This window comes from Panthera pardus, unplaced genomic scaffold (genome assembly GCF_024362965.1).
Source record: "Panthera pardus isolate Hobbes unplaced genomic scaffold, ASM2436296v1 HiC_scaffold_10, whole genome shotgun sequence".
In the NCBI taxonomy this organism is placed as follows: domain Eukaryota; kingdom Metazoa; phylum Chordata; class Mammalia; order Carnivora; family Felidae; genus Panthera; species Panthera pardus.
The window spans coordinates 35,176,924-35,202,863 of record NW_026526655.1 but is presented as its reverse complement, the minus strand read 5'-3'; the positions used below and the strand labels follow the sequence as shown (position 1 = coordinate 35,202,863).

At 34.5% G+C, this 25,940-nt stretch overlaps 1 protein-coding gene across 5 annotated transcripts in view; it reads left to right on the top strand.

The window, feature by feature from the left end:
• SGO2 (shugoshin 2) overlaps positions 1-23,360 on the top strand; it is a 68,521-nt gene extending 45,161 nt beyond the window's left edge. For all 5 annotated transcript variants that reach the window (XM_019428376.2, XM_019428371.2, XM_019428372.2 and 2 more), the window contains 4 exons: positions 8,126-8,256; positions 9,403-12,597; positions 13,551-13,701; positions 23,041-23,360. In XM_019428376.2, coding sequence (XP_019283921.2) covers positions 8,126-8,256; positions 9,403-12,597; positions 13,551-13,701; positions 23,041-23,056 — 3,493 coding nt within the window. In that variant the 3' untranslated portion in view covers positions 23,057-23,360. The remainder of the gene's footprint in view (positions 1-8,125; positions 8,257-9,402; positions 12,598-13,550; positions 13,702-23,040) is intronic.
• Positions 23,361-25,940: the final 2,580 nt, after the last annotated feature.

Genomic DNA, 25,940 nt, shown 5'->3' with positions numbered 1-25,940 from the left:
ATATTTCTTTATTGTAATAACTTGAGGTCCTAGTATTCATACTATGCTGGTCACAGTAAATGAGCTGATAAGTACATTTATTTTTTATTTTCTAAAAGTATTTGTGTAAATTTTTTTTTCTTTAAATGTTTATGAGAAGTTATCTGGGCCTTTCATAGATAAAGGAATATTCAGGTTTTCTATTTTTTCTTGTGTCGGGTTTGTGTTTTCCAAAGTTTGTCCCTTTAATCTAAAATATCAAATTATTGGCGTATAGTTGTTGATAACAGCTCTAGTTACATGTTTAATGTTTGTAGGATATGTACTGATGTTCTCCTTTTCTTTAATATTGACTTTTCTCAATTTTTTTCTTGATTTGTTTTGCTTTAGGGATTTATCAGTTTTATTCATCTTTACAAAATGAATTGTCTTTTGGGCTATGTTGATGTTTCTTTTTAGTATATTTGTTTCCTGTTGAATTTAGTCTGCTCCTTATCATGTCTTGCCTTTCTGTTTTGCTTCTTTTCAAATTAAAACTGTGATTATTACTATTCTTAGTTATTTCTTGAGCTAGTTTACATTATTAATTTTCAGACTTTCTTTTAAAAAATATGCATTTAAGGTTGTTTTTCTGTAAGTATAGCTTTAGCTGCACTGCACAGTTTTTGATATGCCATATCCTTATTATCACTCAATTCACAATATTTTTTTTTTCTGTTCTGATATATACTTTTATCCATGGGTCATTAACAAGCATACCAAATTTCCAATCAGCTGGATGTTTTTTCAAATTACTTTTTATTGTTGATTTCTAGCCAGTTTCCATTGTAGTTACAGAACATAGATAAATGATTTTAGTCTTTTGAAATTTATTAAGACTTGCATTAAGACACAACTTGGTCTAATTTGGTAAATATTTTGGGTGCACATAAAAAGAATGTATTTTGTGGTTGTTGGATGCAGTATTTTATATATGTCAGTTTTATCAAGTTTACTGATTATATTGTTCAGAAATTCCATGTCTTTCTTGCTTCTGTTACCTATTCTATCAGCTACTGAGAGAAGTGCATTAAAGTCTACATCTATGATTATGAATTCATCTGTTTCTCCTTTTAGCTTAGTCAGTTTTTGCTTTATGTACTTTAAAGCTGTTAGTAGATGCATGTAAGTTTAGAATTGATTTGTTTTCCTGATGACTTGTTTTGTCAATATGAATTATTTCCAGAAATGACTCCTGCTTTAAAATCTACTTGTCTCAGAGACACCTGGGTGACTTGGTTAAGCATCCAACTTCGGCTCAGGTCATGATCTCTTGGTTCAAGGGTTTAAGCCCCACATTGGGCTCTGTGCTGACAGCTCAGAGTCTGGAGCCTGATTCAGATTCTTCCTCTCTTTCTGCCCCTTCTCCACTCACACTCTGTCTCTCTCTCTCACTCAAAAATAAATAAACATTTTTTTTTTTTAAGTGTACTTAGCCGATAGAACATTTCTCTGTACAGTAGAACTTTGGATTGCAAGTAACTTGTTCTGTGAGTGTTCCTCAAGATGAACAAACATTTCCAATAAATTTTAACTTATAAATAAGTGATGTCTTGCAATATGAGTAGTATGTGACACCAAATGTCACATAATCACAACTGAACCAATGGCTCTTGAAATTTGCTTTGATATTCAAGTGCTTTGGATTATACAAGCATGTTTCTGGAACAGATTATGCTCTCAAACCAAAGTTTTACTGTATATCTTTTTCTATAACTTTACTTTCAAATTCTGTTATATTTAAAATGCATATAATTACAGGGCGCCTGGGTGGCACAGTCGGTTGAGCGTCCGACTTCAGCTCAGGTCATGATCTCACAGTTTGTGAGTTTGAGCCCTGCATCAGGCTCTGTGTTGACAGCTCAGAGCCTGGAGCCTACTTCGGATTCTGTGTCTCCCTCTCTACCCCTCCCCTGCTCATACTCTGTCTCTCTCTCTCAAAAATGAATAAACTTAAAAAAAAAAATGCATATAATTTCATTTTTTTAAAAAATGAATTCAGTTTAACATCTCTTTTAATTAGAATGTTTAATATGTTTACATTTAATATAATTGCTGATATAATTGGATTTATATCTGTCATCTAGTTATTTTATTTTTTAATTTTTTAAACATTTATTTTTGAGAGACAGAGAATGAGCATGGGAGGAGCAGAGAGAGGGGGAGACACAGTACCTGAAGCAGGCTCCAGTCTCTGAGCTGTCAGCACAGAGCCCAATGTGGGGCTTGAACTCACGAGTAGTGAGATCATGACCTGAGCCGAAGTCAGATGCTTAACCGACTGAGCCACCCAGGCACCCCTATTTTATTTTTTTTAAGTTTGTTTATTTCTTTTGAGAGAGACCAAGAGAGTGTGAGTGGGGCAGGAGCAGAGAGACAATCCCAAGCAGGCTCTGTGCTGTCAGTGCAAAGCCAGACGTGGGGCTGGATCCCACAAACCGTGAGATTACGATCTGAGCTAAAATCAAGAGTTGGACACTTAACCCACTGAGCCACCCAGGCAGCCCTAGTTATTTTCTACTTGAGCAACCTGTTTTATGTTCCCTTTTCTCTCCTTTCTTGATTTCTTTTGAAATAAAATATTTTTTCTTATTTACATTTGTTAACTATTAATTTGTTATCATCTACTCTTCCTTTATGATTACTCTAGTGATAGCAGCATTCATCCTTAGATTGTTTTAACTCTCTAATACAAATTATTACTTTACCACTTTCTCAATAATGTTAGCACGTTAGAATGCTTAAGCTCCACATTTCTGTGTCCTACCTTTATGTAAATCTTATGTATTTTCATTTTCTATATATTTTAATCCCACAAATTGCTACTTTCATTTTTTTGTGTAGTTAAGATTCATTTAAATGATCTACATATTTAACTGTTCAATTTTTTCATATTGCTTCCTGCATTTTTTTAATTGCCCACTCACAACTTTTTCCTCCAGCTTTACTGAGATAAAATTTACAAATAAGCTTCTTTCATTTTGATATTTCCTTTTAAGATAATATTCCTTCTGCTGAAAGAAATTCTTTATTCTTTCTTTTAATGCAGTTCCTGGCAGTGCATTCATTCTGCTTTTGTTTTTCTGGAAACTTTTTATTTCATCTTCATTTTTGAAGAGTATGTTTGCAATTTAAAAATATTAGGTTGGGAATCATTTTTAGTGATTTAAAGATGTTATTTTATTGTCTGTGGCTTCTGGCTTTTCTTTTGAAAAGGTAGCACCTTTTTTGCAAGTTGAAGAAAGACATTCCTTTTTTTTTCTTTCTGAATTAACAGGGCTATTTTTTAAATTTATTTTTAATTTAAATCCAAGTTGGTTAATATATAGTGTAATAATGATTTCAGAAATAGAATTTAGTGATTCGTCACTTACATATAACACCCACTGCTCATCCCAACAAGTGTCTTCCTTAAAGCCCCTCACCCATTTAGCTCGTCCCCTAACCCAACACCTGCCAGTAACCCTCAGTTTGTTCTCTGTATTTAAGAGTCTGTTATGGTTTGTCTCCCTCTCTTTTTATACTATTTTTCTTCCCTTCCCTTATGTTCATCTGTTTTGTATTTAAAATTCCACATATAAGTGAAATCATATGATACTTGTCTCTCTCTGACTGGCTTATTTTGCTTAGCATAATACATTCTAGTTCCATCTATGTTGTTGCAAATGGCAAGATTTCATTTTTTGAACCCCAAGTAATATTCCATTGTATATAAATATCACATCTTCTTTATCCATTCATCAGTAATGGACATTTGGGCTCTTTCCATACTTTGGTTGTTGTCAATAGTGCTGCTATAAACATTGGGATGCATGTGCCCCTCCAAATCAACACTCCTGTATCCTTTGGATAAATACCTAGGAGTGCAATTGCTGGGCCATAGGGTCTATTTTTAATTTTTTGAGGAAGCTCCATGCTGTTTTCCAGAGTGGCTGCACCAGTTTGCATTCCCACCAGCAGTGTTGTTGCCCAAGTTGTTAATTTTAGCCATTCCGACAGGTATGAGATGGTATCTCATTGTGGTTTTGATTTGTATTTCCCTGATGATGAATGATGTTAAGCATTTTTTCATGTGTCTATTAGCCGTCTGGATGGAAAGACATTCCTTTTTATTCTGGTTTGCTCATTGTTTTTATAATGAATTTGTATTTTGTCAAAAAAATTTTTTTTCTGTCTGGAGAGAATCATGACTTTTCTCCTTTATATCTGGTTTCATCAATGTTTTTTCTCAGTTTTTCTTCCATTTCATATTTCATTGGTGTCTGCTCTTTATTATTTCCTTTATTTTACTTTTTAAAAATTGAGATATATTTTTCCTTTCTGTTAATGTGGTGACTTCAGTTTATTTGCGTTAAACCAAATTTTTATGTCACAAATTCCACTTGGTCATGGTGTATTATTCTTCCTATATATTGATGGATATGATTTGCTAACATTTTCTTTAATTTTTTTATCTGTATTTATAAGGGATATTGGTCTATAAACTTCTTACTGTAATTTTGATGGGTTTTGATAAGAGTTGTCCTGGCTTTGTAAAATGAAGAAATATTCCCTCTTCATTTTTTGAGTTTGTAAAACTGGTATCTCTCCATTACGTGTTTGAAAGAATTAATAAGATAGGTAATTTGGATGTGAGTTTTTAATTTATTAATTTGATTTCTTAAATAAATATGGAGCTTTTCAGATTTTCTAGTTCTTTTTAAGTCAATTTAGAAAATGTTTGTCTTTCCAGAAAATCATCCGTTTTATCTAGGCAGTCAAGTTTTTTGTTATAAAGTTGTTTATAAAATGCCCTTATTATACTTTTTTAAAAATGTTTTTAATGTTTATTCATTTTGAGAGACAGAGCGTGAGCGGGGGAGGGGCAGAGAGAGAGGGAGACACAGAATCTGAAGCAGGCTCCAGGCTCTGAGCTGTTAGCACAGAGCCTGACACGGGGCTCGAATTCACAAACCACGACATCGAGACCTGAGCCGAAGTCAGGTGCTTAACCAACTGAGCCACCCAGGCGCCCCGCCCTTATTAAACTTTTAATTGTCTGTGACGTCTGTAGTGAGGTTCTTTCTCTCATCCCCGATATTGGTAATTTGTATCTTTTTTTTTTTTTTTTTTTTTTTAATTTATCAAGCTAGCTATAGTGTTGTCAGTTTTATTGATCCCTTAAAGACCCAGCTTCTGGTTTTTTAAATATTTCTTTTTAGTTTTTCTTCCATTTCATACTTCACTGGTGTCTGCCCCTTTATTTATTTATTTATTTATTTATTTATTTAAATGTATATTTATTTTTGGAGAGACAGAATCTGAGTGGGGGAGGGGCAGAGAGAGAGAGGGAGACATAGAATCCAAAGCAGGCTCCAGTCTCTGAGCTGTCAGCACAGAGCCCCAATGCAGGGCTCCAACTCACAGACCACAAGATCACGACCTGAGCTGAAGTTGGCTGCTTAACTGACTGAGCCACCCTGGTGCCCCATGTATCTGCTCTTTATTATTTCCTTTCTTCTACTTATTTTTTAAAATTGAGATATAATTCACATAACAAAGTTTTCCATAACTGGAAATACACCCTTTTAAAGTGTATAGTACAGTGGATTTGATTGATTGATTGATTGATTGATTGATTTAGAGAGCAAGCACAGGGGTGAGACAGAATCTTAAGCAAGCTCCACACTCCTCACAAAGCCTAACGTGGGGCTTGATCTCATGACTGGGAGATCGTAACCTGAGCCAAAATCAAGAGTTGGATGCTTAACCAACTGAGCCCCCAGGCGCCCCACAGGAGATTTTAATATATTCACAAAATTTGCAATCCTCACCACTGTGTAATTCCAGAATATTTTCATTACATCAGAAAGAAAGCCTGTATCCATCAACAGTCACTTCCCATTCTGCTCTTCTCCAGCCCCTGGCAACCGCTAATCTGTTTTCTCTCTGTCTCTATGGATTTGCCTGTTTTGGACATTTCATATCAATGGAATCACACAATATGTGGCCTTTTGTGTCTGGCCTCCTTCACTTAGCATACTATTTTCAAGTTTCATCCATGTTGTAGCATGTATTACTACTTCATTCATTTTTATGACAGAATAATTTTCAGTTGTTTGCATCTACCATATTTTGTTTCCCCATTCATCAGTTAATGAACAATTGTGCTGTTGTTACTTTTTGGCTATTATGAGCAATGGTACTATGACTATTCACACAAAAGTTTTTGTGTGGACATAGTTTTCAGCTTATGCCTACAAGTAGAATTGCTGAGTCCTGTAATAACTGTATGTTTAACTTTTGGAGGAACCACCAAACTGTTTGCCAAAGCTGCTGCATTGTTTTACGTTTCTATCAGCAAAGTATTAGGAACCCAATTTCTTTACATCCTCACCAGCACTTGTTATTACCAGTCCTTTTGATTACAGCCATTGTAGTGGGTATGAAGTGGTATTTCATTGTGGTTTTGATTTGGATTTCCCTGATGGTTAATGATACTGAGAATATTTGCATAATGAGCATATTTCATGATCATTTTATATTAGGATCATTCTGTCGGTTATCTTTTTCTCTTGAATTTGAATACTTTTTCCTGTTGCTTTATATTTTGAATAATATTGGATTGTATCCTGGATATTGTAAATCCTGTGTTGTAGAAAGTCTGGATTCAGGTGTTTTCCTCCAACAAGTTTGATGTTTTTATTTTAGGCAGTTACCTTGTCTGAACTCAAATTTATTATTTCCCTGTGAGGGGCAACATATGAAATCTCATTTCAGTTCGTTTATCCTTAGCGGGGTTGGTTGGAATCTTCTTCACATATTTGTGATTTATGGGTCAGCCAGAGATTGGGGGGGGGGGCAGTTTACACACAAAATTTGGCCTTCCCCTCTCTATCTCATCTGTTATTTCCCCCATCACACACATTTTGCAGCTGTCATAATTATCCCTAATTTTGACCTTGAATCAATAAGAATATAGACTTCTAACTTTTTAAAAATGTGGCACTGGCTGAGGATGTAAACTCATCTTTTTTTAAGTGCTTTTTGTTTACTTTCCAGTTACTTCAGGTTGTTTTTAAAAATGTACATATTTTTTAAATGTTTATTTTTGAGAGAGAGAAAGAGAGGGGGGGCAAAGAGTGGAAGACAGAGAATCCCAAGCAGGATCTGAGCTGACAAGCCCAAATCACGGCTTAAACTCACCAACTGTGAGATCATGACCTGAGCCAAGATGAAGAGTCAGACACTTAACTGACTGAGTCACCCAGGCACCCCATTTTTTAAAAATATTTTATCCAGAATTTATAGTCATTATGTTTGATAGAGTTGATTTAAAAATAGCTATTCAGCCATTACCAGAAGCAGAACCTCTCTCCTCTGTTTATTTTTGTTGACTTGTTTTTTTCAAGTGGCATAGAAATTTCTTCCCAATGGCTATTCTATTTGTTGCATTTAAATTTTTAACAAATATTTGTCAATATTTATTCTTATTATTGTCAATAATTTTTAAATATCTGATTTATTTGGCATTCAAGGCAAAGTCTTTATTGTTGGAGGATATTAATCCTCATTCTTTGAACTCAAGGTCAGTTTATCAAATTATTTCTGTAGGTTACTGTCTTCCCTCCACCCCCAACTACATTTAACTAACTACTCTAGGAATATGGCTCTAGTTTACATGGATGCCTTTTGGAAACATAGCTAACTTTAGTTCACACATAACTTTACATGTAATTGTACTTCTTTGAAACTAGAGAAAGAGTTTTGGGTATTCCATAAAATTAATTGTAAGAAAACAATAAATATTACATATGAGTGAGTATTTGTAAGTATGTCTGAACTTTATTCATTTCATTAGTATTATCCTAAATGGTCAACCAGTGATTATATCAATTATTTCTTTTTGAGGCCGCTGGGGCTCTGGGAGTAAGAAGCCTTCCTGTTCTATACTATTAGAAACTATCTCTTTCCTGCCTATAGTTGTCTTCATTGAACACAGAGAGATACCAGAGTGGGTTTATGGTTGGATCTTAAATAAATAGAATATAAAAAGAACTATCCATGTAATTTTCTAAATAATGTTTATAAAATACAAAATTCTTCATTCATTTCCACTTGCCTTTAGGGTTCCATTAACTTCAAATGATGATGATGATGATGATGATGATAAAGAGAAAATACAATATGATGACAATATTATAGCAAAGACATCACCTGATATTCCCTTTTCAGTATCAACGAGACAATCTTTATCAAGTCAGTATAATTTGGAATTGTTATTTCTTAAAGAAAATAATCATCATATGTGTGGTTTAGATGATTCAGACATATTTCTTCTATTGCTATGTTTCCCAAAGATGAATATCAGTATTAATTTTGAATATCAGTATTAAAAAGTTACATTCATCGGATTTTTTTTCTTGAGGCCCAAGGTGTATATGCAGTTAATAAGTTGGACCCTCTTATGTTATAGATATGCTAACTTTTACCATTTAAAACTGCTGGTGAAAAATTTAATTTTTAAGGAAACATGCTGACAAATGTCAGAACCACAGTGGCCTAACACTGTTATTCTGCAAGCAATATTTAGAAATGAATAATCCTGAAGAGCTTTTCTTGGTATCTTATTAGCTTAGGAATTGAAAGATACCATATATTTATTTAGTTTCATCTCTCCTTTTCATAGACAATAAAACTGGAGGTCTAGATAGATTTAGTGACTTTTTCAAGATCATAGTCAAAACAAAAACTTGAGCCTGGAAAATGGTTGAGCCAGAGAAAATGATGACACTTATGTTTTATTTATGTGGTTATTTCTAAAATAATAATCCTTCAGTGGAGTCTGGCTTATGTATTTGTCATAGATTTACAGATTGGATTATAGAACCATAGGTATATTTCATTTAGAACTTAGAATTGTTTTTCCTTTATAAAAATTGATGTGTGTGTGTGTGTGTGTGTATATATATATATATATATATATATATATATATATAAATTTTCACATAAATATTTATATAAATATTAGCTGCCTGCTTATAGCCTTTTGATAGTAATCCTTATCAGAGTTATCACTTTTATTTGGGTTCATTTGCTGGCCTCCTCCCATTTTAGAAATATATGTTAATGGCTCTGTTATCAGCTATATTCCCCAGTACTGTTGGGGCCAAGCTAGAGTGAATTCTAAGTATATATTTTCCATAGATACAAATGTAATGACTTATGAATACTCTGATCATTTCTACTTTATTTTCATTAGTGTAGATTCTTTATAGTATCTGAACAGAACATATTGTTAGAAATCCTCTCTGTGAAACAGTTTGATATTTAATCTAATTTGTTTAAAATAACAAATTCCTTGCCATTACTTATTTCTGAATTTTCTTTCCTCTTATTTTATAGAAAATCATTTCCACTCAGACCAAAGTTCCAAGAATTCTCTAATGAGTGAGATTAGAAATGCCCAGTCAATCAGCCACAGAAAGGAGAAATCATCTCCTAGTAATATAACTGAAAGGAAAAAACGTGTATCATCTTGGGAATCAAATAATCCTTCTACTGACAGTCTTCATGTGATGGATTTAGATCAACAACAGATTTCAAGTCAAGAATTTAATTGGCATGAGATAAATGATTGTACTAATGAAACAAATATCAAAATGCAGAGAAACATACAGTGCCTTCCTGACTCATCTGAGTCTACAAGTGAACCAGCTGCAGAGTACATGAATCCATTTCAGGGTAGTGATGACTATCAATTGCAGAAAACTGTGTATGATGCTGACATGGATTTAACTGCTGGTGAAGTAAGCAAAATTGTTACAGTTTCAACAGGTGCTAAAAATAGAAGTGATAAAAAATCAAATGATTGTGAAATAAAAACTTTCAGAAAAGTGAAAGATTCAAGTTCTGAAAAAAAGAGAGAAAGATCTAAGAGACAATTTAAAAATAGTTCAGATATTGATATTGAGGAAAAGATTGAAAATGGACCAGCAAAAAAATCAGTTGTTGTGGATGGCAAAGGGAATTCAGAAGATCCAAATTTTATTTTCAGTGCTGAGCAGCTGACTCAGTTGAACATACTGAAGGAAGTAACCCTTCATAATGGCTTTGATCAAGATGACAGAGAAAGTATACAGCATAATAAAAAAAAGAAGAGAATACATGTAACAAATGAACAAGAGGAAACCAACTCTTTCTCCCAAAGTTCAGATAAATTCCAGCAGGAGAGTAAATTTGATATGGGTCAGAGTTCTGTAGCTTATCATAAAAGTAAAGCTTCTAGACAGACATTTGTGATTCATAAGTTAGAAAAAGGTAACTTATTCCCAAACCAAAAAAATAATGAAACCACTTCTGAAAACCTAGAAGTCACAAGTGAATTTCAAACAGCCGATCTTTCCACCAAAGATAATGGAAGTTTATGTGATTATAAGACCCAGAATATGTCGTATTTGAAAAAGCATGTCACTGATAAGCAACCTACTCAGCAACATCAATCAAAAATAAATGAGAAGCTTAAGCAGAAAGTAAATCGGAGGACAGAAATAATTTCTGAATCAAACCAAGTATATGGGGATAGTGGTAAAGATGTGTATGGCCCAGAAAAAGGTAACTTTTCCTTCCAAACCCAAGAGGATAAAGAAACCATCTCTGGAAACCTAGAAGTTTCAGATGAGTTTCAAAAACCTGCTGTTTCCACCATTGGTAATGGAAACCTGTATGATTGTGAGATCCAAAATGTGTTGGATATGCAAAAGCAGATCACTAATGTGTACCCTGTTCAGCAAAATGAATCAAAAGTTAATAAGAATCTCAGGCAGAAAGTAAATCGGAAGACAGAAATAATTTCTGAAATGAATCATTTAGATAATGGCAAAAATGTGTATTGCCCAGAAAAGGGTAATTCTTTCTTCCTAACCCAGAAAGATAAAGAAATCATCCCTGAAAATCTAAAAGACCCAAGTGAGTTCCAAACACCTGCCCTTTCTACCAAAGATAGTAGAAAACTATACGATTATGAGACTCAAAATGTTCTAGGAGTGAAAAAGCATATCCATGATATGCAACCTACTTGTCAAAATGAATCAAAAATAGATAAGAAGCTTAGGCAAAAGGTGTGTCGGAAGACAGAAATAATTTCTGAAATCAACCAAGTATATGAGAATAATGACAAAGACATACATGACCCAGAAAAAGATAACTTACTTTCTCTAACCCAAAAGGAAAAAGAAACCATCCCTGAAAACCCAGAAGGCTTAAATGAATTTCAGATAGCTGATCCTTCCACTGAAGGTAATAGGAACCTATGTCATGAGACTCAAAACATTTTGGGGGTGAAAAAACATGTTACCGATATGCCACTTGCAAAGCAAAATGAATCAAAAATAAATAAGAGGCTCAAACAGAAAGTAAATCGGAAGACAGAAATAATTTTAGAAATGAACCGAGTAAATGAGTTAAAAAAAAAAGGCGTGCATGACCCAGAAGAAGGTAACTTCTTTTCCCTATCCCAAACAGATAAAGAAACTATTTATGAAAACCTAGAAGTCACAAGTGAATTACAAACAGCTTATCTTTCCACACAAAATAATGGAAATTTGTATGATTATGAGACACAGAATGTGTTGGATTTGAAAAAGCATGTCACTGATATGCGACCTGCTCAACAGAATGAATCAAAAATAAATAAGAAACTTAGGCAGAAAGTAAATCAGAAGACAGAAATAATTTCTGAAAGGTGCCCCATATATGGGGATAATGATAAAGATGTGCATGATCAAGAAAGCTATATAAATGGTCTGGATTTTCAAGTAAATAAATCTAAACAAATACTTGAATGCCAAGGTATTATCAGTGGGTGTGCTATGGAAATTGATAGCCATGAAAAGGAAAACTGTGATCAAATTTCAAATCTTTACAAACTAGTTAAAAAGCATGGGAAAGAATCATCAGGAAAGACCACGATTTTGGCCAAAGGTAAAAAATCTATTTTGCAGTTAGCAGATTCTTTACAGACATCTGTCTCAGAATCAGGTTTAAAATCTATTACTAATGAAGCAGATTCTGATCCTGGTAAGCAGCAGAATCCAAAGGAAAGAACTACAACTCTGAATGAAAAAAAGAAAAACATTCCCTTTGTGGAAGTGATAAAAGAAGGAGAGTGCCAGGTTAGAAAAGTTAACAAAATGGCATCTAAATCAAAGAAAAGGAAGATCTTCATCTATCCTTCTTCAGATAACCATGAAGTAATGCAGGTAATATCTGACACTGATCAGGGAATATCAGTTGAATCTGAACAGGCTAATGAGGAAAAAATTTTGGAAAATGAGAAAGTTATCAAAATGAAGCCAGACTTTTACACAAAGGCATTTGAATCTTTGTCTCAGGTATATTCACCTAACATACAAGATTCTTCCTTTAACAGTGTTCCTGGGGATTCAGTACCTCTAAGTATTTCTTCTAGTAAAAATCTGATAATAAAAGAAAGTTTTGCCCTGGAGAGCTCACCAATCTTTCAAGTAACTGATGATGTACATGAGAAGATGAAAGGCATGAAATTCAAAGTCAACCAGAGAACACAAAAATCAGAAATAGGTAGGTCAAAAGCTGAAGTGATCAAGTTTTAAAAGTGTATTTTCTTTTTTCATTTAATCAGTAAAGTATGTCCTGATATTTTTACGGAGTTTAATATTTTACTGTGTAGCTGATCTATAGAAACAATATACAGTATTTGTTTTTGTGTGTGTGACTTATTTCACCTAGTATAATGCCTTCAAGATCCTTCTGTATTTTTTTTTTTTTTGGTATTGTTTCAAATGGTAGGATTTCCTCATTTTTTATGGGTGAAAAATATTCATAGCATGTATATATATGTTCTATGCAAATAGAATATATATGTTCTATATATTTGTGTGTGTGTGCGTGTGTGCATATACACACACATACATGCACACACCCAACTTCTTTATCCATTCATCCATCAATGGACATATCTTGGCTATTGTAAATAATGCCTATGAACATGGGGGTGCAGATATCTTCTCAAGTTTGAGAACACCAGGATTTTGGTGTATAAAGCTATTCCAGATAGAAGGAATATTGAAGCAGATGAAGTGCAAAAGTTTGAGTTGCAGGCCATTATAGAGGACTGGTGAGTCATCTTTCATCTCTATATTCCTCGTGGTGCCTTTCACAGAGTAAACAATCGATAACAAATGTTGAATGAATGTGTAGTAATTTGTGTGATTCTGTGAATCAAGACTTGTGACTTGTGAAAAATTTTTATCAGCCTATATGTGGTTTATATAGTTTGATACTTTGCTTAAAATATTAAATCTCATTTCCTCTCATTGCTGGAAAAAACACCTGATTTATAAATAATTTTAGTGCTACTATTACAATATTTAAAATTACAACTTGATGATTGTTAAGTTTAAAAATTTGCTGTCAGCTATTTGCAAACCACAAATATCCCATATCTATTTCTATATGGGAGATATCCTGTATCTCTCTCTATATGCTTATAGTGAAAATAATATTCTTTTCAGGTGGTAGAACACTGCAGGACTTGACAAATACCAGTTTTATTTCAAATAACACTGCTAACGCTGAAAATAAGTCAGAAAATCCATCTTTAGAACTACCAAGCCGAAGAAGAAGGTGTACTCCTCTCTATTTAAAAGAGCCAAATCTCAAAAGGTAAGTATTTCAGTGATATTAAAGTGATTTCAGTATGATAATATAAAATATATGCTTTAAAAGAAATTCCTGCCTGAATTGTATTTGAACACTTCTGAATATCAGTAGATTTTTGATATATAACAACCACAGTAATGATCTAGATGAGATTTGAAGAAATATCTTCTTTTATTCTTTGAACAGGCTTTGTAAAAAACTGCTGTCTATGATTTGCATAGCACTATTTCCATGTCTGTTATCTTCATTAGTTTTCTACCTTGTTCCCTAGAAAAATTGAAAATGGCTTTGTTTGTTCTTTGGCCTTAAAGACTAATAGTCTTCTTTCTTTTTAAAAATATCAAATTTCCCCAACAAAGAGAACATAGTACTCCTCGTATTTATACATCACTCAGCTTCAATTGTTATCAATATTTTGCCTTACTTATTTCTTCTGTCCTTTTTTGTTGTAGTATTTTTTTTTTAATGTTTTTATTTATTTTTCAGAGAGAGGGAGAATGAGTGAGCACAAGTTGGGGCAGAGAGAGAGGGAGACACAGAATCCAAAGTAGGCTCCAGGCTCTGAGCTGTCAGCACAGAGCCGAATGTAGGGCACGAGCCATGAGATCATGACCTGAGCTGAAGTTGGATGCTTAACCAACTGAGACACCCAGGCACCCCTGTTGTAGTATTTTTAAAGCAAATCCCTAATATTGGGTCATTTATTCCAAAAGCACTTCTATATATATCTCTCTTAAAAAAAAGGAACTTCTTAACAAACTTCTTAACAAAACTAGAAAACCATGATCACATCAATTATCAATATGAATTGTCAACACTCTCTTACTGTCATCTAATTACCAATTCCTGTTCAAATTCCCTTAATTATCTCAAAAAATGTCCAAATGCCTTTTACATGTATTTTATTGAAAATCTCACTTAAATTTTTTTTTCAAATGTTTGTTTATTTTGGAGAGAGAGAGAGAATGAACAGGGGAGGGGCAGAGAGAGAGGGAGAGAGAATCCCAAGCAGACTCTGCGCTCTCAGCACAGAGCCCGATGTGGGGCTCAAACTCAACAAACTGTGAGATCATGACCTGACAAAATCAAGTCTGACGCTTAACCAACTGAACCATCCAGGCGCCCCTCATTTTTTTTAAAAGGGTAAATGAAGTAGCTTGTTTTGCAGATCCTGATCATATTTGGGATCATATTTTCAAAAAGAGAAAAGTATTCTTAAATGTTCTTGTCCTTTGCATTGTTTCAATGTTTGCTTCTTTTATAAATGAAAACTGTTGATGGTTCTGACAGGTAGTTTAAGACAACCAGCACATGGTAGCAATACAAAGGAGTTATGGTAGAAGAGAAACAAAAGTGAAATAAAGGATCAAAGCATTTTTTAAATAAAACGACTTTATCGAGTTATATTTCACACACCATCCATATCAACATTCAAAGTGTATACTTCAGGGCTACCTGGGTGGCTCAGTTGGTTAAGCGTCTGCCTCTTGATCTCACAGTTTGTGGGATCCAGCCCCATGTCTGGCTTTGTGTTGATAGCACAGAGCCTGCTTGGTATTCTCTCTCTCCCTCTCTCTCTGCCCCTCCCCAACGCTCATGTGCGCTCTCCCTCTCTTTCTCGAAATAAATAAACTTTAAAAAAAGTATATACTTAAGTGTTTTTTTAGTATATTCACAGATGTGCATACCATTACCACAATTTTAGAACATTTCTTCATCTCAAAAAGAAACCCCATGCCATTACCCAATATTCCCATACCCCCCAGCCCTAGGTGACCATTCACCTACTTCCTATCTCAGTAGATTTCCCTCTTATGAATATTTCATATGAATGGAATCATAATATGTGGTCTTTGTGACTGGCTTCTTACATTTGGCATAATGTTTTCAGGTTTTATCCATTGTCATAGCATGTATCAGTATTTCATTTCTTTTTAGGACTGAATAATAATCTATCATATAGATAATAACACATTTTATTTATTCACTTGTCTCTTGATGGACATTTGTTTCCATCTTTTGGTTATTATGAATAATCCTGCTATAAAGATCATTTGCAAGTTTTTGTGTCTACATATGTTTTGGTTTCTCTTGGGTATATGCCTAGTTATGGAATTCCTGGGTCATATGATAACTCTGTTTAATCATTTGAGGACTGCTGACTGTTTTGCAAAGCTGCTGCACCATTTTATTCACATTATCACCAGCGATGTATGAGGATTCTGATTTCTCAATTTCCTTGCCTGCACACTTGTTATTTGTTTTTTGATGATTCTAACCATAATAATGAGCGTAAAGTAGTGGCATGTAATAGTTTTGATTTGTATTTCTCTGATGAATAATGATGTTGAGCATCTTTTCATGTGTTTATTGGCCATTTGTATATCTTCAAAGAAAAATGTATTCAGATCTTTCTCCCTTTTTTCAATTGGGTTATCTTTTTTGTTACTGAGTTGCAAGTTACACTTTTTTATTTTGAACTAATTTTAGGTTTATCAAAGAGTTATAAAAATAGCATAGAGGTTCCTCACCCAGCTTTGCTTAATTTTAACACAGTACAATGATCTAAATTAGAAAATTAGCATTGGTACATTATTGTCAACTGTAAACGATAGCTGTCCATTATCATCCTTTGCTGTTTTAGAATCCAGGATCTTACCTTGCATATAGTTGTTGTTTTTCCTTAGCCTCCTTCAGCCTATGACAGTTCCTTACTCCTTCCTTTTCCTTTTATGACTTTGACAATTTGAAAACTAGTGGTCAGTTATTTTGTAGAATATCCCTTAGTTTGGTTTGTCTTTTGTTTTCTCATGATTACAATGCAGTTTTGCATTTTGGGCAAGAATTCTGCAGAAATGGTGTGTCCTCATTGCATCATATGAAGGGGGTTCATCGTGTCAGTTTGTCTCCGTAATGTTAACCTTGATCACTTGATTGAGGAGGTGTCTGCTGGGTTGTTGGTTTTTTTTTTTCCACTATAAAGTTACTATCTTTTCCTTTGTAGGTGATGAACATTGGAGAAGTTGCTTTGAATCTGCATCCTGTTTTTCCTCAAACTTTCACCCACTAATTTTAGCATCCATTGATGGATCTTGCCTACAACAGTTCTATTTCTTCCTAATAGTGGTTTTCTGTCTCCCTCTTTCCTTCTACATTTATTGGAATTCTGTAAGGAAAAGCTGTTCTTTCTCCCTCATTTATTTATATCACTGTTGACTCATGGATGCTTATTCTGTAAGTTAAAATCTAATACTATCAATAGTTATTTTATTGCTCAGATAATTCCAGCTTGGCTATTAGGATTTCCTTTATGGTAGCTTCCTTCTGTGTTCTTTTAACAAGACCATACTATATTTTGAGCGCTTCCTTACTTTCTGACACAAGATGTTCGAGGGTCATCTTAGTGTTTTTCCTACCCCAACTCCCAAATCAGACACGTTTTCAAAGATCCTGTTTCCTTTGATTGAAGAATTTTATTTAGAAACCATGATCTGGGCACTAGGTACTTTTAATATTTATATTGTGTTGCATTAGTTGGCTATATTACTGCATAACAGTGTTACCATAAACCTAGTAGCCTAAAACAACATACATTTATTACTCTCAGTTTCTGTGGACCAGGAAGCTGGACTGGCTTAATTGGGTGCTCTACTTAATGTCTTACAAAGCTGTAATTAAGATGTTTTCCAAGATGGTTCTCATCTGGAAGCTCCACTGTGGGAGAATCTGCTTTCAAGATCACACAGATTGTTGGCAAAATTTATTTCCTTGTAGTTATGGGACAGAGGGCCCCAGCTTCATGCTGTTGGCTGGAGGCTGTCCTCAACTCCTAGAGGCCACTCTCAGCTCCTTGCCAAATGGCCTCCCAAAATGGTTCCTTATTTCAAAGCTAACTAGAGTCTGTAGAGCAAATCCTTTAGCAAACAGAGTATTATATGGTGAAATGTCATCTTAGAAGTGAGACATCCCATCACCTTTGCCATATTGGTTAAATGCGAGTCACAGTTCCTTAAAGAGAAGGAGTTAACCCAAGGGCATGAACATCATTATGAGTGTGTTGGGAGGGATCTTCTTAGAGGCTGGTTACCACAGGGGTCATTGCTGTTAGGCCCTCTCAGCAGACAGAGCTAGGAAATGTATGTATGTATGCTAATCCCTACGTATACACACTTTCATATTTTTCTTTTTGTATATGTAGTAAAAACAATGAGTTTATATTGATATCTCTGATTCCAGTTCAACACCACAGGGTTCATTTTAGCTTTGCTTATTCATGATTTCTTCATCAGCAAGAAGCATGGCTTTCATTATCTATAATACATTTCCTTATTTGTTCATTTGTAGCATACACATAAAGTAGTTTCAGAATTGCTGACTCCTATCCCTGTGAGAAACATATTTACTAACTAGATTATAACACTTAGATTTGGTTCTTTTTGTCATGGTTTAGTTATTTTCCTTACCATAACCCCTTTCCAAAGTAGTTATGTTATTCACTTGTAATTTATTTAGGTACATTTGTTATTGTTGGTATTCCATTTTCTTCTGTTTCTTGGTAGGTTTTGTTGTTTACTTTGAGGTATGTGAAATATTTGGTTTATACAAATCAAAGCTATTCAAAATGTGTATGCAGAAGTGTGCCTTGGTGGCTCAGGTGGTTGAGTATAAACCAGAATAAATGAATGGATATAAAAAAAGAGAGAAAAAAATGGTATATGCAGAGAATGTCAACTACTTTATCTCATCTACCCTATTCCCATTACCCTCTCTTTCTATCCTATTTTTTCTATACGCCTCCTCCTAGGGGTAACCAGTTTCTTTAGTTTCTGGCTTATCCTTCCTAAAGAAATATAGATCCATTTATATTCCCCTTTTTCTTACATAAAGGCAGCATACTATAGCTACTCTGTTGGGCTTTGCTGTTTTTCATTTAACAGTGTATTCTGAAAATCATTCCCTGTCAATTTGTAGAGATTTTCCTTATCCTTTTTTTTACAACTGTATAATACTTAATTGTGTATAGATATACTATAGTCATGCAATAACATTCCTTTATAGCACATTTAGGTTGTTTTCAATATTTTGCCATTATAAGTAATACTACATTGAATAATCTGTGCATATATCTTTTCATATTGTTGGAAGTGTATCTTCAAGGTAAATTCCTAAAAGTGGGATTGCAGGGGTGAAAAATGAACACATGTAGTTTTGTTAGGTCTTGCCACACTTCCTTCCAGAAGCTAGTACCAATTTGCATTACCAGCTGCAGCCTATGGCACTGTTGCCCCACATTGTAATCATATGTAATATATTGTCATATGTAAAAATTTTTGCCACTCTGATAAGCAAGAAATGGTATCATGGTGTTGTTTTATTTGCCTTTCTCTATAAGTGAATTTAAATGCTTTTCTCATGCTTGGGGGTCATTATATAATCTTTTAGTCTGTTCATAACTTTTTTGTTTTTCATTGTGTTTCTGGTCTTTTGTCCCTCAGTTATTAAGAATTCTTTATGTAGTAGGGATATTAGCCCTTGTAGTATGTGTAGCCAGTATTTTTTTTAGTTTATCATTTATTTTTTTACTTTATATTTTTAATCATGTAAACATTTTAAATTTTTATATAGTCATTTTTGTCAATCTTTTCTTTCATTCTTTTTGAATTTTAAGTCATAGTTAGAAAGTCTTTCCCTCTACGATGATTAAAGGGGAATTCATCCATATTTTCTTCTAGTATTTATATTGTTTCATTTCTTACATAAAACCCTAATCCATTTAGAATTTGTTTTCTAGCATGAGATGTAAGATATGGATCTAATTTTGTCTTTTTTCTGAAGGCTACCCATCTGTACTGGCACCATTCATTTATTAAAAAATACATCCTTATCCCTAAAGATTTGAGATGTCAAACATGTCACATTTTAAATTTCTATATGTATTTGATGGGGTCTAATGCTGGACTTTTTATTCTACTGCAGTGATCTACCTGTCTACTATAGAGGCTTTATATGATGTTTTAATGTCTGGTAAGGCTACTGCCTTCTCATAGTTTTTCATTGTTTCCTTGGGTGTTATTACATGCTTATTTTTACATAGAACTTTAGACTTTAGTATTTGCTTGGCAAGCTCAGCACTATTGACATTTTGAGCTAGATATTTCTTTGTTGTGGGAGGCTGTTCTGTGTACTGTAAGATATTTAGCAGTATCCCTGCCTTCCACCCAGTAAATATCAGTAGTACCCGTCCATTTAAATTAATCAAAAATATTTCTACATGTTGCAAAATGTCACCTAGGGATTAAAATTGTCCTGAGTTAAAAACGATTGGTCTGGCTTGCTGGTATTTTTATTGGGATTGCATTGAATTTCTACCTTAATTTAGGAAGAACTCAATCTTTGTATTGAGTTGTGCTGTGTAAGAACAGATGTCTTTTCTATTTATTCAAGTCTTCTTGTATAACCTTTAGAAGTGTTTAAAAATGTTCCTCATACAGGTTTTACACATTTCTTGTTAAGTTGATTTGTAGGTAGTCTTTGTTGCTATTATAAATGGACATATAACTTAGACATATATAATCATGCTCAGTATTTATTGTTTGTGAGTATGAAAGGTGTTGAATTCTGTGTAAGTTTATAACTGGCTACTTAACTAAATTTCCTTTATTCTCTATCCCATTGATTCTCTCAAGTAAAACTCAGTGGAAGAGGAATACTTGAGGAGTACTATGAAATCATCTGAGAATAGAGTTAATTTTACTTCTTTACCCATTCATATGCCTCTGATTGATTTCTCTTGTTTAATGGCATTGGCTAATACCTCAAGTATAGTTTGACATAGTAACAGGAATAGTGGGCATTCTGGCTTGTTCCTGACTTGAGTGGAAATACCTCTGTTGTCTCTCCATTAAATGAGATAATGGCTTTAGGATGAAGGTATATATATATATATATATATAGCCTGGGTGGCTCAGTCGGTTAAGCCTCTGACTTCAGCTCAGGTCACGATCTCACGGTCCGTGAGTTCGAGCCCCGCATCGGGCTCTGGGCTGACGGCTCAGAGCCTGGAGCCTGCTTCCCATTCTGTGTCTCCCTCTCTCTCTGCCCCTCCCCCGTTCATGCTCTGTCTCTCTCTGTCTCTCTCTCTGTCTCAAAAATAAATAAACGTTAAAAAAAAAAAAAAAAAAAAAAAAGAAAATGTCCCTCAATGTCTACTGAATGTTTTAGTCATGGGTGAGTGTTGAGTGTTGCATTGTGTCAAGGACTTTTTCAGTATCTATGAAAAAATAGTATGCTTTATTTCCTTAGATTTATTAACATGGTGTATGATAATAGGTTTTCTAATATTGAACCAAACTTGCATTCCTGGAATAAATCTCACTTGGTCATGGTATATGTTTTTCATAATGTGGTATTGGATTTGCTTTTGTAACTGTGCTGTGAGTACTTGAAAAAGAATATGTATTCTCTATTATCAGAGTATAGAGTTTGATGTATATTCGTTTGATGTATATTCGTTAAGATTTACCCCTACATTGCTTAGATTTTCTATCTCCTCACTTATTCAATGCTTTGGGACTTAAAAGATAAAGACTTTAAAAATGTATTTGTATTACCTTCCTGATAACTTCTGCCTCGCCTGTCCTCAATGCTTATGATGATCACTCCATAATACATTGAAGCAGTTTCATTCAGGATCTGTTCTCACTGGGAGCCTATCAGAAGCTGTGATATATACCTGCTGGATGCCATGCCCAATCCAAAAAGAAAATAAAAGGCAGCTGGGTTGTCATCATTCTTAGTATTTATACTAAATGTTTATTGTGATATTTGCTTTTAAAACACTTACCAGCTAAACCATTAACCAAATAATCTGTATGCCCAGTACATCTAAATTAAAATAGAATACTATTTCATTACAGCATTTTGCTATATTTAGAATAGGTAACTCTTTTGAAAGAATTATTAAATTCTATCTAATTACCCAAGGCAGTGGTATCATTGGCTCTGGAGAGGAGTACAAAGGAGAGAAAGAGACCTACTTTATCTCTACCATTTATACTTTGTAATTTGGCCCCGTGCGTGTACATCTTATCTAAAAAATATATATACTGTAAAGAATAAATACAACTCTACTTCTTATAATATGACCAACCAGGTGCATGGTCAACCTAAAAATAAAATTACTAGGTAAAATATTAAAAAAACAAAACAAACAAAACCCTTGAACAAATCTGTTAGCTAGAAGAAAAGAAAGTTCATATCAGAAACTAAATGAGAGCAGGAACCCAGAGAGGTAGGTGGACTCTGAAACTGGCTTTTGCCCAAAGGCATTTCTCTAATTAAGTGAACCTAAGTGTTGGATTCACATAGCCTTATGGGGCTGAGGACAGAAGGCATATCCTCAGGTTTAGTTAAAATGAAGAGTCTAATAGTAGATCACCTTCAATAAAGTTAAGCTACTCTCAGTAGGAGAGCAAACTAAAAACAACCTTACCACCAGCTTTTTTAAGCCCCAGGAAATAACTCTGGTACTGAACTGAGGAGAAAAAAAATCTTCTGAGAATTTGTAACCAAAATCAAACTCTCCTGCATTGCAGCTGGAATTCACAGTATCTGGAAGTCACAGAAAACCTCAAGCTGAGGATTTAGTATTAGTCAATGACTTGTAGTGCCCCCTTTGTCTGTCAGAAGCAAATATAAATATTTTCTAGGGCTCTCCTTCATCTCAGTCATCAACAAATTTTCCACAGATAAAGTTCTGAGGGAAATGAGCAATTACCTCATAGTAAACACTACACATGCAAGGGAACAAGGTGCCAGCAGAAGCAACTGATAGCAGGATTAGATACAGAATATAAAATAAGACTGTTTAATGTTTCAGTGAAGGAGAGACTTGGAAATGAATAAAGGTGTTGAAAAAAAACAAGTTAACTAAAGAAGAACAAGCAGGAGATAAACACAGTTCAGGGTAGTGGTTACTTCTTGGGGGACGACGGGGATGTGATCAGAAAGGGGCACACTGGAAGCTTCTGAGGTGTGGTAACATTTCAGTTCTTAACCTGGGTGGTAGGTACATCAACATTTATTTGATTGTTTTTAAGTTATACATTTTCATATTCTCTTTTATGTATGCCAAAGTTAATAATAAAAAAGAAATATATAGTAAAGTATGTAATGTGTAAAATCTAAGCTAGTCAATTTTTCTTAACCCCTATTTTATAATTCCCACAATCGTAGAGTATTCCAAATTATATGATGCAGCCATTTTTTTCTCCATGCTTCACAGCAAAAGTATTAGCTTTATGTTGTTAGTATTGTTTATCTTCCTTTTTTTCTACTTTGCAGGAAGATGAGAAGATGACGTGAATTTATGGAATCTGGGGTTTTTTTGAATTCTCAAACCATAACAAGTCAAAACAAGGATCAAGAAGATGAAATGCATGATGAAAGCTTTTTTTACCCCCACCTTTTCATGAGTGTTAATTTATTCATTCTTATGTTTAGATGTATGTGCATAAAGTATCTATTTTGTAATGTTCAACTTCTGTTATCATTTTGGTCAGCCTATAACTTATCTTCCTGTTGGTGTAAGCCTCTTTCAACCAAACAGCCATTAACTAAGCAAAAGCTGTTAACCTTTTAGCCAAATAAAATGTGTTGTGAAATATTTTTTCATTGGTTATCTTGTTGCTTACCAAGCTATCTTGTTTTGTTTTTAAACCATACAATATATGTGAACACACAGAAGATTTTAAAAGTTGCCTTCTGCCCTGGCCAGTTTTCTGTCACGCTTCATTCTTATACTTTCAGAATTACCTGTTAGGTGTTGATTTCTGAATTCTTTCCATTATATGTAATCTGATGACTTGGCTGAGGGACTTAACCTTTCAGGTTCTTTTAAATTTGGTTTTTATAACTTTCATTTCATTTTATTTTATTTTATTTTATTTTATTTTATTTTATTTTATTTTACTTTTTAGAGAGACAGCACGAGCTGGGGAGAGGGACAGAAGGGGAGAGAGAGAAAGAGAAAAAAATCTTAAGCAGACTCCACACTCAGCATAGAGCCCAACATGGGGCTCAATCCCACAACCCTGGCTGGGATTATGACCTGAGCTGAAATCAAAAGTCAGATGCTCAACTTACTGAGCCACCCAGGTGCCCCTTGTAACTTTATTTTAAAGATTGCTTACTACACCAGTAGTACAAAGTAATAAATCCTATTCATATCCGAGATCAGTGAACATAGCTTAGTGTATTCAAATGACTAGTCAAATTCTATTCTGCCTAGATAGAAAAGCTTGCTTACATAATATCTGACAACTAAAAGGGTGGACTTAGAAACCTACATTTTTTTTTTTTTAAATTTTTTTCCAACATTTTTTATTTATTTTTGGGACAGAGAGAGACAGAGCATGAACGGGGGAGGGGCAGAGAGAGAGGGAGACACAGAATCGGAAACAGGCTCCAGGCTCCGAGCCATCAGCCCAGAGCCCGACGTGGGGCTCGAACTCAAGGACCGCGAGATCGTGACCTGGCTGAAGTCGGACGCTTAACCGACTGCGCCACCCAGGCGCCCCGAAACCTACATTTTTAACAAACATTTCAGATAATTCTAGAGCAGACTGTCCTAGGATCAAACTTTGAGGAATTGCTGTAGGAGTATAAAATCTCACAGAACTTACTCATAACATCGACAATGTGGTTTGAATGGAGGCCTTATTAAAGGAACGGTTTACACAGTGTTTAAGAGCTTGGCACCCGGCAGTCTTTGTTCTCTTTCATGTACTCCTATTACTTGAAGACTTTGGACCTCCTAGAGTTAGTCTCCAGTCTTATATTTTTGTTCCTATTGTTTGTTTCTATTTTTTCTCCCTTCTATGAGACTTTTATTGCTGGTGGAATTTGGTCACAGTAAGAAACAATTCTCCTACTTCCAGATTATGAAGACATGTACCCACGGTTTCATTTTGATTTTACATTCAAATTTCTGATCCATGTGGATTTTTTCCTGTTATATGAGATATGAATGCAGTTTCCACCTTTTTCCAAATGACTCCCCCATTAATTAGAAGGTCCATGTTTTCAGGGCACCTGGGTGGCTCGGTCGGTTCGGCATCCGACTTCGGCTCAGGTTGTGATCTCGCTGCTCGTGGGTTCGAGCCCCGCGTCGGGTTCTGTGCTGACAGCTCGGAGCCTGAAGCCTGCTTGGGATTCTGTGTCTCCCCCTCTCTCTGCCCCTCCCATGCTTGTGCTCTGTCTCTGTCTCTCAATAATAATAAATGTTAAAAAAAAAAAATTAGAAAGTCCATGTTTTCCACTACTGGTTTGAAATGCCATTCTTTTTTATGTTGTATTTTCATGTGCACTTAAATTTATTTCTCAATTTTCTATTCTTATAGTCTGTTCTTTTGTGTCTGTTTATTCCCTGCTACCGTGGTCTGTAGACTTTAGGGGGAGTTTTGAGATTTCCCTCCTAGAGCTTTTACATATTTCTTAATAAATTTCTGTCTAGTTATTTTGTCTTTCTTTTGGTAATATAAATGGGACCTTCCCTTTGATTCTCTCTCTTCTAATTATTATTTGCATATACCTTGATTATTGATTTCTGCATGTTAATTACTAAACTCTCACTGTTTATAGTATTTTCCAGACTGAAAACTAAGCGCTTTACCTCTTTTTTTTCTCCTTCCAAATCTTATGCCTTTCCTTGGTTTAATTGCATGGCTGCTACCTTAAGTAAAATGTTAAATGGTAGTGAGAATAATTATCCTTGTCTTCTTCCTGATTTTTATGGGAATGCCTCTGATATTACCCTATTAAGTAAGATGCTGGGTTTTGAGCTTGTTATATATAATTTATAATCACATTAAAGTATTTATCAATTATTTTGTTGAGTGCTTTCTTTAAAAATCACAAATGAGTGTTGAGTCTTTTGTCAAGTGACTTTTGGAATTGATAGAAATTGTGAGTTTAGGTCCAGCCAAGAGATAGAAACCACAATCATTTTATAAATTGTTAGCCCTATACTAGAGAACTAAACAAGAACTGAAAAGGCAAAAGGGACCACTGAAGTGTCAGAGGAAGTAACTAGGGGGGAGGTACCTTTTGGGGCTGGGGGAACAAAGAGAAAAGGATAGAATTATTGAAACTTAAAGGCTTAAAGGAAGAGTTTCAGGACTCTAGGGAAGGTATGCAACAAGTTGGTGCTGTTTCCCTGAATGACTATGACAACACTGGTCTGA